The sequence below is a fragment of the Poeciliopsis prolifica genome, unplaced genomic scaffold (assembly GCF_027474105.1).
Source record: "Poeciliopsis prolifica strain line A6 unplaced genomic scaffold, Auburn_PproV2 SCAFFOLD015, whole genome shotgun sequence".
NCBI lineage: Eukaryota > Metazoa > Chordata > Actinopteri > Cyprinodontiformes > Poeciliidae > Poeciliopsis > Poeciliopsis prolifica.
In genome coordinates this window covers 9,783,543-9,797,427 of record NW_026562390.1, presented here as the reverse complement: position 1 = coordinate 9,797,427, position 13,885 = coordinate 9,783,543, and the positions used below count along the sequence as shown (strand labels likewise).

At 36.8% G+C, this 13,885-nt stretch overlaps 3 protein-coding genes across 3 annotated transcripts; 2 read left to right on the top strand and 1 right to left on the bottom strand.

The window, feature by feature from the left end:
* Positions 1–138: 138 nt before the first annotated feature.
* On the bottom strand, positions 139–1,121 carry bbln (bublin coiled coil protein). The gene is made up of 2 exons (XM_055040503.1): positions 792–1,121; positions 139–543 (listed from the first exon to the last, which is right to left on the bottom strand). The coding sequence occupies exons 1-2, from the start codon at positions 868–870 to the stop codon at positions 314–316; spliced, it is 309 nt and encodes a 102-aa protein (XP_054896478.1). The 5' UTR covers positions 871–1,121; the 3' UTR covers positions 139–313.
* Positions 1,122–2,146: 1,025 nt separating this feature from the next.
* Positions 2,147–4,710, top strand: surf2 (surfeit 2). Its single transcript, XM_055040401.1, has 6 exons — positions 2,147–2,284; positions 2,424–2,575; positions 2,691–2,794; positions 3,215–3,397; positions 3,980–4,116; positions 4,354–4,710. Exons 1-6 carry the CDS (start codon positions 2,210–2,212, stop codon positions 4,441–4,443), a joined length of 741 nt encoding a protein of 246 aa, XP_054896376.1. The 5' UTR covers positions 2,147–2,209; the 3' UTR covers positions 4,444–4,710.
* Positions 4,711–5,869: 1,159 nt separating this feature from the next.
* surf4 (surfeit 4) lies at positions 5,870–13,469 on the top strand. Its single transcript, XM_055040686.1, has 6 exons — positions 5,870–6,101; positions 8,556–8,742; positions 9,786–9,862; positions 9,943–9,986; positions 10,889–11,075; positions 12,195–13,469. The coding sequence occupies exons 1-6, from the start codon at positions 6,054–6,056 to the stop codon at positions 12,459–12,461; spliced, it is 810 nt and encodes a 269-aa protein (XP_054896661.1). The 5' UTR covers positions 5,870–6,053; the 3' UTR covers positions 12,462–13,469.
* Positions 13,470–13,885: the final 416 nt, after the last annotated feature.

Here is a 13,885-nt window from a genome sequence, read left to right as displayed (position 1 = left end):
CACATATTAAGTGAGTAAAGGGTCGGTAACACCATCATAGATTGATGGTGCTGAAGAGAAATGAAACATTTAGACTAAATCTTGGAACAAAAGACAATGTCACGCAATTATTTACATATATATACGCACACACAAGCCTGAAGCATGGTTAATATTTAATAGAATCTAACTTGAGTTGATATCTGGATAAATGTAACTTTTTACAGCAGCAACACATTTGATTGGATTTTCCCAAGTTTGTTAAGGGAAACCAGAATTTATAGCAACTCAAATCCACTGATCTTCTCTGTCCTGTCACATTTCTTTGGTCTTGTCACTGATTTTCTTCACGTTGGTTTCGCTCGCTTGGTAAAGATTCCTGCTCCACGGCGTGATGCTCCTCTTGGGTTGGAGAGCCAGTGAGCTGCGCCCTGAAATCCAGACGGGCTTGCCGATTTGACTCCAGCAGTTCGTGCAGTTTTCCATTAAGTGCGTCGTTGCGCTCCTCCAGGTCATCAAGATAGGAGTTGATTTGATCTAGCATGTTGTTGATCGCGGCGTATTCTGTAGATAAAACAAGCACAGGACAAACACGGTTTACTTAAACTTTAAAGTAGAACATAAATGAAGCTTCACTGAGTGCGTGAGGCACAGTCAGGGTCATTTTCAAATAGCTTGAACAATCATAAAGTTCCAGTTTTTTTCAAAGGTTTTTAAGCAGAATGTAGCATAAAGTAAGAAATAGATCATGTGGTAAACATTAAACTGAGGCTCATTGCCCGCTATATTATGTAATAATCAGCTTGCGTTACCTTCTTCACCAAATTCGTCGTCGTCGTTGATGATGCCATCTTCACTGGAGATGTTTGGGTCTCCATTTGGTCCAGACATGTTTTTAAAGTCCTTCTCTTGTTAGCTTAAAGAAAAACTATTGCTGCTAACCTTCAGCTAGCAGGAAGTGTCATTAGAGAAGACGCTGTTATTCGGAGTTGATTGGGTTAAATTTATCTGAATTGACAAGGAGTTCGATTTTTGATGTATACTCTAAACTTGTCTACGGATTATATTACTGTTCTAAAAGAAAAAAAAAAGTCAAAACAAGCCCCGTATATCCGATCAACCAGCTGTCTAATATTTGTACACCGACCCAATGAATTGTGGGAAAATAATGGGAAGCATTTCAGGGCGAAACGAGAGGACTCACTCTGTGGGAAGTTTTGTACACAAGAGTTAATCAAACATACACTTAATCATTCCTCAAATGATTAAGTGTATGTTAAATAAAACTTAAAAATTACTTTAATTAATTTAAATTTATGGATGTGATTCATTCTGTTAATACGAAGATATGTTTTGCTTTTACAATACCGTTCATAGTTTCGCAAAACATGTACGAAGTGAGCACTCTTACTTCTACTTCTCTCCGAAGCTGAGCCGTCATGTCAGCTGACCTGACGCTCTGCGAAAAGCCTCTTACTGTCAGGTTTCAAACATGCAAACTTGTTATAAATAATTTAGTGAGTAATTATATATGTTACAGATAGAAATACAGGTAGTGCATCTGTTAAATTATCAAACGTTTTTATATAATTAGATTAATAAAATGCACAAATCATTCATAAAAATACGATACAATCAAATAGTAAAATAAAAATCTAGTTATTTCACAGTTTTGAATTATTTTAAGGTTCCGATGCTGAAGTGCAAAATGATAAGTGGAATAATTTGTTCTATGTTAAAACATAAATAAATAAAAGTATTTTGTTCTCATGACCAGTCAAAACTTCTACAATATTCAGAATATCTGAGCATGGAAATAATTATTAAAATAATACTTCTATTAATGGACCTCTGACATCTCATTGGTTAACCAGTATAACACTTCAAATCAGCAAAACCAATAATTAAAGCAATATTGGCCAAATAAATTCATAAAGCTGATATTATGACAATTAAATATCTAGAAACAAAGACATATTGATATTACAGTTTTTTTGTTTGTTTGTTTTTTTACTAAAACCTGTAATAAAAATCTAATGTCATATTTATTTAAATATGTGCTCCTAAATTAAATAAATGGAGTACAAGGTTGTCCTTTCTGACTTAAGTCAGTAGAGGGCGCTGACACGGAGAAACAGAGTCTAACATCAAACCACGTGTCGTTAGCTTCCTGTTTGGGAAGTGGCTTCCTCACAACTCGCTGGGATTTGTTTGACAGTGTTTTTCAGAGATGGATGAATTACCTGCGGATATCAGAACATTTCTGACCGATCACCCCTTTTTCCAGCTCACAGATGGCAAAAAGGTTTTCAAGAAATCCGCTAAAAATCACTCAAAACACACGTGCACTTGTGCAAACGTGATGTCGCAGCATGCTAACTTACCTGTTAAGTCAAATGCAGCAGCTTGGCCGATTTTTAATGCTAGTCAACATTTGTTTGCAGATCAAATGCACCCTAAATGGACACGAGTTGCCCTGCAGCCTGGCGGAGCTGCACTCCTTTATCCAAGGAAAGAAATATAAGAAACTGAGTGCAGAAGCAGAGTTCAACTACAGCCAGTATGAGCCACACATTGTGTCAAGCTCGAAGCAGCCGTAAGATTTCCTCTCGTTTGTGTTTCTTTACTATGTTGTGGCATTTCCGCAGTGCTTATTCGGTATGAACTGCACTTGGATCACATTTTCTGATCTGTGTCTGTTTTATTTCTAGCAATCGGCTCTTCTGCAAACTGACCCTGAGACATCTCAACCGGCAGGCAGATCATGTCCTAAGACACGTCAGTGGGAAACGTTTCAAGAAAGCCCTTTCTCAATGTCAGTGCACCACTTATTTGCATGAATGCTGCTTTGTAAGAGTTGGTGGTTTAACTTGTGTCTGCACGTCAATGCATGCAAGACAAAAAGATACATTTTGAATCATTCAGGAAGGAAGTTTAGATTATTTGATTACGTTGAGGAGGATGTTTTTTTTTTTGTTGAAATCTATCGTTCTGTCTCTGCTCTTTCTAAAATATGTTTTGCCCCGTTGGTGCGGATGAAAATCAAACCCTTATTAGGATATTTGTATGTGTTGCTTCCTTATATCTCCTAAAAAAAAACAAAGACTACTTGTGAGCAAATTATAAAAACAAAAACAGAGCAAGACAGACGGACACATGAGTTTGTATTCGAATGAGAAAATGAGCAATACCATGGTAATTGATGAGTTCTTTTTTTTTGTGTGTGTGTTTACAGATGAGGAGTGTACGCGGCAGGGAATTGAGTTTGTTCCAGCCAGACTCAAACAGAAGAAGCCCAAAAACACAGGAGAAGAAATGAGTCGGTCCTCAAAAAGACGACCTAACGGCTTGTGGGAGCCTTCATCCAGCGAGGAAGAGCACAGCGACTCAGAAGACAGCATGAGCGACCTCTATCCATGTCAGTACATATTGTCTCAGGTGCATTTATTGCCACAAGATTATTTTTTGTTGCAGCAGCATATTTGTTCCCTGAATATCAACACTTTAAGAATATTTATCTGCTGATGGAAAAATCTAATGCTGAGAAATAATTGATCACAAAAGTAGTGGCACAAATTATTGGCCAAAAAGGAAAGAAATCCCTTGATCTTTGATTGTTGCAGTAAATTTTGTTTCCTTTTAGTAAAGTTCATGAATTGTTTCATTTAAATCTGTTGGCAATTCCAGGGTGCCATTTTTGGAACTACAACACTCTTTGTTGTAGTTCTTAAATAATATATTTTGGAAATTTCTTTTGCTTCCCTTGATGTCATCCTACTGGGCTTAGTGGGAAAATAAGTCCTATTCGTCCAGCTCAGTGGGCAAAGCATTAAAGTAATGTTCAAATCCCTGGGTGACAGAAGAAAATGGATCAAGAAGAATAATTTCTGCACCCAAATTTTGTTAAAATATATATTTGCAGTAGAAGTTGGTATTATGTAGTGTTTAAGCTCAACAATTTGAATGCCGATCAGTTTAATTTTCTCTTTTGTTCCTACAGCTTCCATGTTCTCTTTAAAAGATCCGGCGGTAGAAAGCACAGCAGGTGGAGAAAATGATGAAGAGGAGAATGATTTTCAAACAGATGAAGACGAGGAAATGGAAGTCGACACACAGGTGGCGCAGAAGCGCAAAAAGGTTTGTGAATATATCTCTTGACATTTTGTATCAGTTCGTCAAGCTTCATTATTAAGGACCTTTTCATAGATCCAGGTGTAACACAAGGTCCGTCGGCGAGGGTAAAAACACAGAATCACAAGAGAGATGCTTTAAGAACTTTAAGCAAAATTATAGTAAACAAACTGTTAAAGTGCCAAATGTGGTTTAGTTGTTCAGCTTCCAGAAGTTAATTTTTTTCATTTGTACATGTTGTAGGTCCAAGGTGGTGGTTTCCAGAAGAAATTCAGAAACAACCGGTGGAAATCTAGAAACAAGAAACACAAAACAGCCCAAAATGGAAAGTAACTTGTGAAAACACCAACACACAGTGTCTTTTTTATAGCTGGGCATCTGTCAGGAGACAACACTGACACCCAGTTAGAATATGTATTTAAACCAGCCTGAACTCTGTACATCCATTAATAAGGATGCAAGTGATTTTTGGAAAATGCTTTAGTCATGATGTCAGCAGAGCTGGTTTTTATGACATAAAATGATTTTTCCCTGGATCAGTTGGAGTCCTTTGTGATTTCTAATCTAATGCACTTGTAAATAAATACAGCATTGCTTAGACTGTGCCTTGTTTTATTTGGTTTGTATGTTTTGTCCTGTTGTTGCAGCTAGCTAAATTCATGCAACATGCTTTGTGAATATAACACATTCAAATTAAACACTGTCATAGACTTAAGATTTCTTTATGACTTTGCATCATGCAAACACTGTGGTCTCAAACTTTCATCCTCAGAACAAACTGCCCTCCATGTGTCCCTAATGTCACACTCCTAATTTAAAGGAAGAGGTCACTGACACAGCACTGCTCAACTTGATTCCTAAGTTTAAGTATATTGTTGTCTTAATGAGGGATTGTAGGATATGATAGAAGATATTAAAGCTAAAAGGTGAAGCTCTCAATAACAATATGTTCCACACCCTCAGCTGGATCTCAAATTTGTCAATGTAATTTAATAATTCAAATTAAAAGTGAAATTCATATAAAGAAGCATTACATGCAATCTTTCATTTTTTTCTGTTTTGATTATTATACCTTGAAGCTAATGAAAACCACATTTCAGGGTTCACTTAAAAAATAATACATGGCCAGTCAAATAAGTTTAATACACAAATGTCAGTCTATTGAAAGGTATATTCATAAGTATACAACTTACTGACCTTTTTTCTACGGCACTTTTTCCTTCCACTTAACTTTTTAACACTTGCATGAAGCAATCCATCAACTGATAGCTTCTTCCCAGAGGAATGTGTCTGTGATTATCTTCTGCACAACTACCAAGTCTTACCAAGTAGAATTTTATAATCAATAGCAAAAGTTTCTGTATGACGCATTTAAAAAAAAAATCTGTCAGCCTATTTTTTCAAATGTTCTGCAACTCTTTGGGTTTCCATCTTATCAACAGAAAGGACCACTTGAATTGCACAAACTGCTTTCTTAATAATATCTCAACCTATTAAAATGTGACTATACTTTCTTTTTCACCTTCATTTGTGAATGGATCCTGTATCATTGCTGCTTCTGTACTGCCGGTTTCATCTGTGACTTTCTGCGAAGAAACATTTAACGTCATGTAATTATTTTCGATATAGTCACTGCGCATAAACACTTGTTGACTTGATCTTCCCGTCTCCATGAAAACAATGCCGGGTGGCTGTGAAGCCCCTGCCGGGTTCAGTATACGTGGCACACTGAGGTTGCAGTACCATGCAGGGGGGCTCTTCGTCAAATCGCGGCGCATTGTGGGGCGGAGGCGGCCTTTCTCTGCGTCCGTCCGAAGCTATCGGGAAAACCTGCAACTAAATAACGGGGGGAGGAACGCAGTCTGGAGAAAGAGAACCCAGGGCACCCTACATTGTGTGGCACGGTTTATTTTTTAAAAACACAACTGTAATATTGGAGGAAAATGGGGCAGGAAGACCTAATGAACAAAGCCGAAGACGTGGCAGACCAGGTAACTTCATTACTAGCGTGCTAGCGGCTGTTAGCACGCTAGCTGCTAACTAGTTTTCATGTGAGGCTTCAGAGCGTTTCCTTTAACATTTTTAAAGCTTTCGTTCTTCTTTCTTGAGCACTTTGACACCCATAAACATAATCTGGGATAAACCGAAAATTTTTACTTGTGTTTTAGCTGGAACGATGAGAATATTTAGGAATGCCTGCTCCTGTCATGTGCCTCATTTGATAGCATTATGAACACACACTGACCAGATGCAAGTGGCATTTGTTGACTAATTTAACAATTGCCTGGCTGATTACTGCATTTTACCTGCTTTTTAGTTAGCCTTTTCTTTTCTTAGTATTGTTGCGTTATTCTTCTATGCCAGCATGTAGTTGTGAAACCACTTGGATTATCTCACCAGTGTTGGTCAACACCTTATTTCTGCCTTAATCTTTCTACGCACACACACAAATACCTCCTTGTTGTTCTTATTCTTTCATTAATAGACTGTTTGAACTATTTACTAAACTCAGCATTTGCATGTGGTCTTTCTACATCAATCTGCTTCAACGCAAACTAGCTGTGAAACTTCACTACAAACTACAGCTGATTTTAAATAGCGTTAGTTTGAGTTGGAATAACTCTTCAGATCATGACAGATAACATCAGTTTGTGCTTTTCTGCTGTGGCTCTTGCGTTCAGATACACATAAGAGGAAGAATAATGTGTTCAGTTTCCTTTGGGTTGTAGTGTGAGTTCAAACAGGAAGATTTGGGGACAGTCTTGACATTTTGCAGCAGATGTGTGCACTAAACTCTGTTTGCAAGCTAGTAAACTGCATTTCCTCTCTGAAGTAAGTTACTACTTATTGTGGTAACTACATCCTTATGCAGTCTACATCCAAGCGCTGTAGACTGCATAAATAACATGAGATGGGATGCAGAGTGTATATACATAAAGTGAGATGTTTAAATTAAATTTTGGGGTGCATTTCTTACAGAATGGGAACCAAGCCAGGGTTTTCCTCAGACATAACACTTCAGAACTGTCTATTTCTAGGCTGTTGCAACAACCTTGGGCTTGCTCAGATTGGCTCCAGCTTGGCCCATTCATGTCTCTGACAACAGCGCTAGTGGGAGTTGGTGGATGTTGATAGGCCGCTGAGGTCTGACTGTGCTGATGTGGACTGTTAGATGGGCGGATCAGGGGGCAGGTCACTGCAGCTCTGCTGAGTACTATCTGAATATTAGTGCATTAACAAAATAACCTTTAGCCTAGAGTAGAGGAGGGTTTTATTACATAAATATTAATGAAAAACACTGATAGTGAACCTACTGAAACCTGTTGGGAATAAATCTGACAGCTTTACTCCTGTTTCAGTCGTTTGTCATCTGTGCATGTCTGAGGTGACCATCTGTTCTGCTCAGTTACAGGAAAACAATTAGTTTTCATGCACTGGTTTGCTGTTTTTGTAATTTTATTTTTTATATAAACATAGCAGAACAAAACACAGTCATTCTTATTTGTAATTCAAAAAGTTTTTGTACACTTTGTTACTCTGATTGTTTTTGTATTGATTGTGATTGACGTTTACATGAGTACATCAAGATATTTTAGTACACACGAAGATTACACAGTTAAAATTTACCAACCAGGTATCTGTCTTTTCTTTTTCCCCTTTTTTTTTCCAAACGAGTAAATCTAGATATGGTCTCAAGTTTTTGGTGTTTAGTCTGTTTAATTTTAAGCTTCAGCAGGTAAGCTTTTCACAACTGCTGCTGTTTAGTAGCTTCATGACCTACATTGTTGTTTCCACTTTATTTCACTTGCCACCGGCCCAGAAAACTTTCATTCTTCTACATTCTACAAGCTTCATGCTAATTTCGTTTTATTCTCCAGTGTTGTTGTCCCACTTGTTATAAATAAAATTCAACAAAAATATTTAATTTTGGTTTACATTTGAGCACAATTAAAAATGAACTAGAAAGAAACAGCCTGTATATTTAATGACATCAAGCATTACATCAGATGTAAAAACAATGCTAATATTCATAATTTCTTCATGATGAGCTTTAAAATGTATAATACTGTTTTTGTTTTCTCAAAAGGCCTCTCCTATTTATGTAATTTTCTAACTTGAACATTGTTTGGTTTAAATATAATGATTCAATCTGTCTAAACTGCAGCTTCTCTTAAAGTAACAGTTTAAGCATCAGTAATTCACAATATCCCTTTATTATTTTCTCTAATCCACTTGATGTTGAAAAGGTAATTGACAGATATAATCCCCAAATGTTTGATTGACCCTATGTGTATAATATTTCAAAATATAGATGACTTTAATAAAATATCCCAATATTTCACTTAAAGCAAAAATATTTAGAAACTGCAAACATTTCAGATTTTTACTCCAGACCCCCACAAACCCAATCCCATTTTCATCCTTCTGATTTTTGTGCTCTCCAGTTTCTGCGGGTGACCAAACAGTACCTGCCCCACCTGGCACGTCTGTGTCTCATCAGCACGTTCCTGGAAGACGGGATCCGCATGTGGTTCCAGTGGAACGAGCAGAGAGACTACATCGAGGCCACCTGGAACTGTGGCTACTTTCTGGCTACGTGTTTTGTGCTGCTTAACCTCGTGGGACAGCTTGGTGAGTGTCAGGAGGGGATGAAGTTGCTTTTTGTGGCGTCAAAGAATGTTATAGGTACTGAGGCACAAAAGGTTAGTCAGTTTACATGGAAAAAGTAAATGATGTCATAATAGGTTTGAAAGTTAGTAGATTGTAACTTAAATAATGCAGTTTTGTTTTGAAATGAGGTGGTGAATGTAGCTTGTGGCAAATATTGAGGTTAAGTTACACGGACAGGTGTTTCTTCTACTCTTTTGTATTCAACAATAGGAATATGAAAAAAGCTGACATTTCTATCATGAACGAATAACATTGTTAAGGAGGGCTTAAATGCTTCCAATAAACAGTGAAATGTCATATAGTGAAGTGAATATGAACAATAATTAAGTATATTAGGTAGCAACTTTTGAAAACAGAGTCTAAATGCTTTACAAGATGCAACTAAGAACAAACATTCAAAAAGTCAAAAAAAAATCCTTGTAGCACATTGACATTAAAAGCAATAATACACTATCAAAAATAAATCAAGTTATTAATAACAGATTTATTATAATACAGTTCACTGAAGTAGTAATATAATAAAGTAAATACAAAAATATTTAGTCAATTGACCTCGTTAATGGCAGAAACGCTTCTTTTAGTATTATGTCGTTCTACCTATAAATCTATTTATTTCATATTTAACTCTTAAATGAGTTTTTCTGTTGTTTTAAATATTTTTATTAAAGTTTGAAGACCTCTTTCTTTAATATTTTTTTCTTTATTATTCAGTCAAAGTTTTGACATACAGAGCCTTTAAAAGAAGTTTATAGAAGTTAATTAAGCGGGTCGGATCAACTCTAGTAACTATGTGGCTCTGTCTGTTTACTGAACCTGAATCAGTGTTGAACTCTGGAGAAAAACTGTTATTCACCAAAGTGGCTATTACAGAAAGCCTGACCTTAATTATTATTGCTGTGTTATTGCTGCAAAAAGAATATTTTTCACACAAAGGTTTAAGACTAAAAAGACACGCCATCATGGGAGTGGCTATAACTTTTCCTTTGTGGTCTTTGTCCCAACAGGTGGTTGTGTCCTCATTCTCAGTAGAAATTTTGTACAGTATGCCTGCTTTGGATTATTTGGTATCATAGCATTACAGGTGAGAACACTTTGATTATATATACTTTAGTAAATCCCTAAAATATGATGGTGTCTAATTTTATTTCTACCTTTCACCAGACTGTTGCATACAGCATTTTATGGGACCTCAAGTTTTTGATGAGGTAGGTGTCACGTTACTCCTGTCCATTATTCTGTTTTCCTCTGTGTCAGGCTGGTATATAGAGTCACTCATTCTCAAGTTTCGATTAAAGTCCAAATAACAGTAAAACTTGTGACCTTCGATATGCTAGGGTTGGATGGAAATCGGATCAATAATCAGACTGAGGTCTCATCACGTTCAAGAAAACGTTTTCATTCAACTTGTAGACTGAAATAGAGAAAATGTCTCTATTTTCAAAAACAACCCTAAAGGTCTAGTTACAGGCTGGTGTTTTGGTGTCAGGTTATACCAAAATTAGTTTAAAAAAATGTTAGGGTGACAACAATTTCCTCCAGACATATGGAACATCATACTTTCTTGGATAATCCTGTAATAAATGTACAATTGGCAAGTTACCAATAGTTAAACTAATTAACCAACCACTGCCAGCTTTTAGTTTTGATGTGTTACTCTTTAGGGAGCAGAACAGCAAAAACAGTTTAGCTTCTCTTCAATAAGCATTTAAAACATTCTGTCAATGATCTATTTCTGGTTTTAAAACTTAATTTCTCCAGTAACATGTAACCCAGGTCCAGTTGGGACTTGTTTGTTTAGACAGTGATAAACTGAATGTGTGTGCAAAGACACCTTTAGGGTTGCGTCTGAGTCTTTCTGTTTGCATATGCTGTAATTCATGTGTTTCCTGGATAAAGTCAGCATGCTAACCATCAGATAAGTCATGTAATATTTAAGCCGGTGGGCAGAAGATTGCCACCTGAGGAACAAACATGCAACATAAAGACTTACTTCAGACTGCAATGAGATGTTGGCTCAGTTACTTTCAGTGTGGCCTTATTCAATACAGGTAATATTTTCGTTTTGTTTGGTCCTCAAAACTAAAACTCCTCTCTCCCTTCCTGGTAGAAACCTGGCCCTGGGAGGCGGTCTGCTCCTGCTGCTGGCGGAATCGCGTTCGGAGGGGAAGAGCATGTTTGCTGGCGTCCCCTCCATGGGAGAGAGTTCGCCGAAGCAGTACATGCAGCTGGGCGGCCGAGTGCTGCTGGTCCTCATGTTCATGACTCTGTTGCACTTTGACTCCAACTTCTTCTCTGTAAGTCCTGAGACCCACAGCATATTTACACAAGCAGACCTGCTGCTATTTAATGCTATGTGTCATCACATTTAATTAGGCAGGGAAAACCCGAGACAACAATGTCAACAGTGTTTAGAAATATCTCTGTTGGATTTTCTTTTTAATCAGCTGCAGATTAATGCAAATTCAAAAATGGTTCTTCACTTTATAACTTGTATTATTGTTTTATTTTCAAAAGGGTTTGCTAGGAACATTAAGATTGCCTAAATCTAATAGTAGATCACTTGAAGTTTTGCTTCCAGGTGTAAAATTAGTCAACACATACCAGGTGGTGCAATGTGAACCAAAGCTAAACTTCCTCTTTGGTGTTCTGACAAAATGTCCGCCATAGAAAAAACATTTAATTAGTTATCAGAGACTTAATTTCAGCAAGGATAAAATTATCTTCAACCCTCTGTATTATAAATGGCCGTTTGTAAATTGTTTGATTTTAAAGACACTTAATGGGTCAGTTCTCTGAAGCTCATAGGTCTGCCTCCAGCATCACTTAAATAAAAGTGCCATTTATTTATGACTAAATTGGTCTTGAGCTAAAACTTTCATTTTGTTGTAAAAATTACGATGAAGGCTGTATACGTATATTTAGAATTTTTTCTTAAAAATTAGTCTCCGTGTTCCCTTTAAAATAATAATAAAAAAAACTTCTAAATAAGTTTGAAAAAGTAAACCAGCTTACAGGAGTTAATCTTTTGTCTATCGCTAAAACTTGATTTGTCACATCACGTTTTTGCTGCAGTCATTTCTGTTTTAAATTACAGACAGAAAATCAATAGATAAATGCACTTTTTTTTCAAAATACTGGCCTCTAGAGTATTTAAAATAAGAGTTTTTTCAACTAAAAACAGATCTAGTAAAGATTTTATAACGGAAATATTCAATTTTTGCCCCAACCAGTTGTATTTTGGTATATTTCATTAAAATATGCCATTATTAATCTATTTTTGTGAACCTTACATTGGTTCCTGTGTCAATCTGAGCGCTGCGGAACAAAATGTCTTAAGACAGCTCAGATAAACATAACCTGGTTGCGATCCAATCATCTGTTCCTCAGGTTAACTTCTTCCTGTTTTGCCACAGATCCTGCAGAACATGGTGGGGACAGCTTTAATCATCCTGGTAGCCATAGGCTTCAAAACCAAGCTAGCGGCCCTCACCCTCGTAGTGTGGCTCTTTGCCATCAACGTGTACTTCAACGCTTTCTGGACCATCCCCGCCTACAAGCCCATGCACGACTTCCTCAAGTACGACTTCTTCCAGACCACCTCGGTCATCGGTGGCCTGCTGCTGGTGGTGGCGCTCGGCCCCGGTGGTGTGTCCATGGACGAGAAGAAGAAAGAGTGGTAGGGAGAGCGAGAGAATCATGCAGCACATCGGACCGCCCCTGCCACCATGGGACACAGAGACCTTCCCTCTTTGGCTGTTCTGCCCACAGGATACACAGCTTGCTGTGGGGGGGAAAACACCTCAACTATCAGTGGACAATTTATTTCTTTGTTTCTGGTTTTTGTTTTTTTTTTGTCCCAACTGCTAAAATATTTTGGTTAATAAAAAAACTGACTTTTTATTTTCAACACTTCAGCCTTCAATGTGTGTAAGAATAAAAATGCCCGTTTAATTTAAAGTGCAGCAAAAAACAAAACAAAAAAAAACAGTAAAATAAATGTTTGTTCTATGTTTAGAGAAATAAAAACAATTCATTGTATTTTGCAGGTGTTATGTCATAAATGATCATAAATCAATATTGATATTTTTTTGAATAAATGGGCAGATTAGACATGGTCCAGCAATTTGGCTCCTTCATTGATGCCAATTTTTGTTTGTTTATTTAAGAACGGCGATTAGGATATGAAAGACTCTTTAAGTCTCTCATATCTGGCTTTTTTTTTTTCTTCCAATTTACAGAACTATAGTGGTTTTTACATTTGTGCACATTCAGTCTCTTCTGACTGCCAGCTGTTTGTGTGGAGAGGGTAAAGTGTGCATCATATGCTAAGTGGTGGATTTGTTGGAAAACCTCACAGTTATCAATCCCAAGACTTAGCGGTCACTTCACCGTTTGTCTTTGACAAAATGCCTAACTAGTGAACTGTGTATGTCTTTACAAAATGAATTATAACGGCGGAGAGGGCGACTCGACGTTTGTGAAACATCATATTCTAAATGTAGAGCAGAGGAAGACTGAGCTCAGTCACTAGCCACAGACTGTCTTTGCTCAGTGTTTCTTACCATGTGGAAATTTTTTTAAAAAGTATTCAGTGTATTGATTTTCAGAAGTTTATATTGTATTTTTTTTTCTTTTTGATTTTGGAAGCTCATGGTGAAAAAAAATAAATATTCAAAGTATAAAAACCAGATCAAAGTTGTTTTCTTGAAAACCAGAAGGTTTCAGCTTATCCACAAATGCACCACAAAAGGTGTTTGTCTTTAGAAAAAAAAACATTATTCTTAGTCAAATTCTCCGTTTTTGTAAGAGATGTAATGAAGATTTTGTCAAATACTGCCCTCTACTGGACCAACTTGGTAAACTAACGGGATAGATTCTGTTGATTAATTTGACATCAGATTAATTCAGGTTTAAAACTGATTGGTTTCAGATTGCAGTCAGGGGTTTGGCATATTTAGATTTAAAAAAAATCTAAATGGAATGAATGGTGGCAGAAAGTTGAAATTATGCTGGTCAGGAGTCAACATTTGTTTCACATAACACAGTTGACTGTTTTAATGGGAAAGACTATGTTGCTTTCATAACCTCACCAACTCTTAATCTT

What these genes read in the sequence shown, in the direction of transcription:
- bbln (XM_055040503.1), bottom strand. Translation starts at nt 870, where the DNA reads ATGTCTGGACCAAATGGAGACCCAAACATCTCCAGTGAAGATGGCATC. An exon ending in CGACGAATTTGGTGAAGAAG is followed by an intron (nt 544 to 791) that starts GTAACGCAAGCT and finishes TTTTATCTACAG; the next exon opens with AATACGCCGCGATCAACAAC.
- surf2 (XM_055040401.1), top strand. Translation starts at nt 2,210, where the DNA reads ATGGATGAATTACCTGCGGATATCAGAACATTTCTGACCGATCACCCC. An exon ending in CATGAGCGACCTCTATCCAT is followed by an intron (nt 3,398 to 3,979) that starts GTCAGTACATAT and finishes TTGTTCCTACAG; the next exon opens with CTTCCATGTTCTCTTTAAAA. An exon ending in TGGCGCAGAAGCGCAAAAAG is followed by an intron (nt 4,117 to 4,353) that starts GTTTGTGAATAT and finishes TACATGTTGTAG; the next exon opens with GTCCAAGGTGGTGGTTTCCA.
- surf4 (XM_055040686.1), top strand. Translation starts at nt 6,054, where the DNA reads ATGGGGCAGGAAGACCTAATGAACAAAGCCGAAGACGTGGCAGACCAG. An exon ending in CCGAAGACGTGGCAGACCAG is followed by an intron (nt 6,102 to 8,555) that starts GTAACTTCATTA and finishes TGTGCTCTCCAG; the next exon opens with TTTCTGCGGGTGACCAAACA. An exon ending in TAACCTCGTGGGACAGCTTG is followed by an intron (nt 8,743 to 9,785) that starts GTGAGTGTCAGG and finishes TTGTCCCAACAG; the next exon opens with GTGGTTGTGTCCTCATTCTC.